Genomic DNA, 4,539 nt, shown 5'->3' on the forward strand with positions numbered 1-4,539 from the left:
ACCCCCACAGGAAGCAGTTAGCCTTGCTACCAGCAGGGTGACATCCGCTTTTGCTGCCTCTCTACTCCCCCACTCTTCCTCAGAACCTCTCTGGACCAAATCCCTTCCAGCCCCCAACCCACCATGCTCCCTCCAGGCAACGTCCTGCTCCTGCTTTTGCTCCCAGGTGAAGCCAGCAGTTACTGGGTGGGGGTAGGGGAGTGGCAGGCAGATATTTGTGAAAGGGGTGGCTTGGGTGGCGTCTGAAGGGAGGGGTCCTGGGGGCAGATCCTTCTCCCAGTGCCCCTTCTTTTCCGGGAGATCCATTTGGCTTCTGGGCCTGGTTCTATGGGGAGGGAAGCTGAAGTCTGGACTGCCTACCTATTAATCTCCCCTTCTCACCGCTGGATCTCTGCTGATTTCCTGTCTCTGCTTTTCTGGGAGCTCCCCTACCTTTTGGCCGCTCTTTCTCATTTGCTCTTTTGGAGTGGAGCTTACCTCTGAGCACATCACCTTTCCCTGCACCTATTTTGGGAACCACCTTTCCCACTGATTATGTTCTCTCTCTTCCCACAGTGGCTGCAGCTCAGGTAACTCCAGGTGAGATATCAAAACTCCTTCCTCTTTGCCATGGTACTTCAGGTACTGTTTCCATGCCTAAAGTATAGCTTGAGGATCCTGGAATACCCCCAGTGGCTCTCCAGATCCCCATCTCACTGTAGCAAATTGAAGCCCCAGGGACTTGGCCAACCCCCAGCCTCTCGTCAGGAGTGCCCACTATTCCCAAAGCCCAGCACATGTCTCACTATGCTTGAATACCCAAGACTCTCTCTGGATCTCCATCTCCCTTTTCATCCCTCAAGTGCAACCCCAGGGAATTGGTCACCCATCAGGGACTTCTTCTGCCCATATGCCCACAGCACAGCCCTGAAAGCCTGGAATCCCCCCGCAGCCACTTTTTTGTTTTGGCCTCCACCCTCCAGGTTCCTATTCCGGATGTGGGCCCCTCCCTCTGCCACTTCTGGCAGGCCTTGTGGCTGCTGATGCTGTGGTGTCTCTGTTGATCGTGGTGGTGGTGTTTATGTGTGCCAGCCCACGTGGCAGGCCCACCCAAGGTGAAGGCAGGGCCTGGACTGGGGGTGGTGTCCCTAGGGAAGAGGTCCCCATGGAGGGGTCCCCTGGGGGAAGCCCTGGAGGTGCTGCTGGGGAAACCCTGGGGGCCCTGCTGGGGGAACTCCTGAGGAAACCCCTGAAGCAGGAGGTCCCTGGGGAGGTGGAGATGTGGGTGGGTGGTGGGTGGTCAGGCCTCATGCTTTCTTTTCCCCACCCCCAGAAGATGGCAAGGTCTACATCAACATGCCTGGCAGGGGCTGACCCCTGTAACTGGGACCTCTGACTTCTGACCCTCTCATCCTGGATTGTGCGTGGTGGCACAGGAAACCTATTCAATAAAGCGACTGAAATACCTCTACTTCTAATTCTTTCTCAAAGAACCAGGGTCCCCAAAGCCTCCCTCCCATTTAGCTGTTTCTGGGTCTATGACCTACCCTCCCAGAACCCCAAATATCCCCATCCCCTCAGCCCAGAGATATGCAATAACTCAAGAGTGTTTTGTGTTCCATGTTTATTTGGGGGCAGGGAAAGTCTGATATCTCAGAGAGGCCACTCTGTAGATCTGTATGTGGTGGGAGTAGGAATAGAGTGCTGGGTAGACATCAGGAATAGCTGGATCCAGGCATCGGGTTTGGGCCATGGTTTGGGCTCATTTGTAATACTGCCTCTGTGTGTTGAGGTCACTGTAGACATCCGGTCTCTGACCTTGGAGCTCCTAAAGGGATGGACAGGGTGGCAACCATCAGTGGAATGGGTCTGCCAAATAAACTTAAAACAAAATCCAACCTTCTCCCAGTGGCCTGCAAGGCCCCTGGTAACTTCTTCAACCTTGCAGAAGTTAGAAATGGCTTCAACCTTGCAGCCATGTTAGAAATCTATTTTATTCAGGTGCCTTCAAAGTTCCCCTTTCTCCTCTGCCTCATCATTAGGCCCCAGCCTCAGAGCTTTTGCACATACTGTTCTCTCTGCTTGGAATATTGGTCCCCTAAATATTCCCATGGATGGTTCCATCCTTCCCTTCAAGTCTTAGCTCATGTCACTTCCTCAGAAAGGCATTTCTTGATTTCTTCATCTGTAGTTTCTTCCCCCCACACCCCAGAGGATCTTATTTGTTAATTTGCTTCAATTCTGTTTACCCAACTAGGATGTAAGCTCTGCAGCTATGTCTTCAGTATCTAGTACAGGGGTCCTCAAACTTTTAAACAGGGGGCCAGTTCATTGTCCCTCAGACCGTCGGAGGGCCGGACTATAGTTTAAAAAAAAAACTATGAACAAATTCCTATGCACACTGCACATATCTTATTTTGAAGTAAAAAAACAAAACGGGAACAAATACAATATTTGTATTTGCATGTGGCCCGCGGGCCGTAGTTTGAGGACCCCTGATCTAGTACATGTGGGTGTTCAACAAATAAAGTGGAGCAATGCTTTGCCCTAATATTTCACTGCTCCCAGTAACTGGAAAGCTCCTTCAGTCTTATGGACCTCACAGAGCTAGACTCAAGATCTTACACTTTAGAAAGAGACTTTTCATCACAAGTGAGGCAAAGCAAAGCTGGTTGTGGACAAATAAAAGAGATTTCACAGTTTTAGGGCTCACAGTTACAGAGGGAGGGTCTATGGCCCCAAAAGGCAGGCATCACAGGGCAGGAATGAGACAGAAGGAAGAGAAGCTGGTTTCCTCACCTGATAAGGTGACTCTGTCTCAGTGATGCGCTGTTTCCGGGTCACTGCTGGGGGTGGGAAGTGGCACAGGAACAGGGGCACACAAGGGGGTAAGTTGGGATTATTTAGTTGATGCGAAACCATCACCATCCCCTTGGATGATTGTGACTTGGGAGCTTACCCCTCCCCTCCAGACAAGTCCTCAGAGTGTCCCATCCCCATCCAATCCCACTCACCCTCCACAGCCCCTCGCCCCCGAGGGACCAGCCGGCCCAGAGAGTATACAGCCAGGGCGATGAGGAGGGTAAGTACCAGGTCCCCCAACACAATACCGGCCAGCACACCAGGGCTCACCGCAGAGCAGTTGCATTCTGGGAATGTATATGGCACAGGAGTCAGGGGAGATCAATGGGAGTCGGGAATTGGGAGGAGGTGTCAGGGGAGAGATTTGAAGAGATTGGGAAGAAATGGGGAGGTCTTTCAGAAATAGGGAGGGGTATTTCAGGGCCTAGGCCTACCGCAGTGGGACTGGACAGGGCTGAGACCTGAAGAAAGAAAAAGAAGGTAAACTAGGTTTGGAGCTATGACTGGAGGGTGGGCATAGAAGCTGGGGAGGGTGGGTCCTGACAGCCAGGGGGCGAGGGTAGAGAGTAACTTCTGGTAGGACCTGTGGCTGACACAAAGGCCACTGGACTGTGTTACTTCCACACTGACTTGTCCTATTACACCACCCGTAGAGTCCCCTCCCTCTGCTTCTACTGGAGGCCAAATATTGGAGTTTCAGGTTCTGGGAGAGACCCATAGGGTTTTGGGGGCTGGGGACCTGCTCCTATCCCAACCTTCCCCTTTGGTTCTCTTTCCACCCTGTTCCCTGCCTTGCCCCAAGGTGAGCCCAGAGACTCAGGAGGCAGCTTCAGAAGCCCCCAACTCACCACCCACAGTCAGAAGAAGAGGCAGGAACAGAAGCCTGTTGTAGGGTCTAAGGCCCCCCATGATGCAGGCGACACTGCTGGATACTACAGTCCAAGGGCCAGTGGGATGTGGCCAACCAAGTGAAGGAGGAAGTCTGAGGTGGGTGGTGGCAGGAGGAGGAGGGGTCACTAGGGGAGGAGGGACAGAGATAGATAACACCGGAAAAATCAGGCACAGACAGCCCAGGGGCAATGCTATAGCCTCCATTAGCTGGACATGAAGGGCAAAGGGTACATACTAGTATATCAACTCAACCTCCATCCCAGTCAAGGGTCAGACATTGAAACAGGAGGATCAGTGGCTGACTGTGGTTGAAGCCAGCTCTGCCTCTTCCCGCTGGGCAACCCTGAGCAAGTCACTCAATCTCTTGGGCTGTTTCCTCATTTGTAAAATGGGGAGTAAAATAGTACCTACTTTGTAGGGAGTTGTGGGATCAAATGAATTAATGTTTCTAGAACAGGGACTGACACTTGTCAGCATTTTATAAGCGCCAGCTATAATCATTAGATAATCAGAACTTGTGATGTTCATAGCATATTAAAAAGGAGCCATCAGGACATGGCCACTAATTGCAGGCACTCTGCCCCAAGTTTTAACTCACTTAACCCCCACAACACCTTTCTGACATAGATGCTCTTATTATCCCCATTTTACAGAATAGTCAAGACACTTGCCCAAGGTCACACAGCAAATGAAGGTGGAAATGGAACCCAGAAACCAAAGACAGATATTTGACCCATAGAGAGAAAGCAAAAAGAACCAAGACAAAAGATAGAGGAGCCCTAGCTTGTTAGGCTCAGTGGATAGAGG

At 51.5% G+C, this 4,539-nt stretch overlaps 2 protein-coding genes across 6 annotated transcripts; one reads left to right on the plus strand and one right to left on the minus strand.

The window, feature by feature from the left end:
* Positions 1–6: 6 nt before the first annotated feature.
* HCST (hematopoietic cell signal transducer) lies at positions 7–1,450 on the plus strand. Of its 2 annotated transcripts, none has more exons than XM_006765031.2 (4): positions 7–166; positions 556–579; positions 963–1,094; positions 1,313–1,450. In XM_006765031.2, the coding sequence occupies exons 1-4, from the start codon at positions 124–126 to the stop codon at positions 1,351–1,353; spliced, it is 240 nt and encodes a 79-aa protein (XP_006765094.1). In that variant the 5' UTR covers positions 7–123; the 3' UTR covers positions 1,354–1,450. The 2 variants fall into 2 exon arrangements, with proteins under 2 accessions (XP_006765094.1, XP_006765095.1); XM_006765032.2 differs by having other exon boundaries at positions 556–573; positions 957–1,094.
* A 138-nt stretch (positions 1,451–1,588) lies between these two features.
* On the minus strand, positions 1,589–3,813 carry TYROBP (TYRO protein tyrosine kinase binding protein). Of its 4 annotated transcripts, none has more exons than XM_006765034.2 (5): positions 3,690–3,813; positions 3,276–3,302; positions 2,994–3,128; positions 2,779–2,822; positions 1,589–1,807 (listed from the first exon to the last, which is right to left on the minus strand). In XM_006765034.2, the coding sequence occupies exons 1-5, from the start codon at positions 3,748–3,750 to the stop codon at positions 1,742–1,744; spliced, it is 333 nt and encodes a 110-aa protein (XP_006765097.1). In that variant the 5' UTR covers positions 3,751–3,813; the 3' UTR covers positions 1,589–1,741. The 4 variants fall into 4 exon arrangements, with proteins under 4 accessions (XP_006765097.1, XP_006765096.1, XP_015420300.1 ...); XM_006765033.2 differs by having other exon boundaries at positions 2,779–2,825; XM_015564814.1 differs by lacking the exon at positions 3,276–3,302.
* Between the last annotated feature and the right edge of the window lie 726 nt (positions 3,814–4,539).

Source organism: Myotis davidii, unplaced genomic scaffold, assembly GCF_000327345.1.
Source record: "Myotis davidii unplaced genomic scaffold, ASM32734v1 scaffold681, whole genome shotgun sequence".
NCBI lineage: Eukaryota > Metazoa > Chordata > Mammalia > Chiroptera > Vespertilionidae > Myotis > Myotis davidii.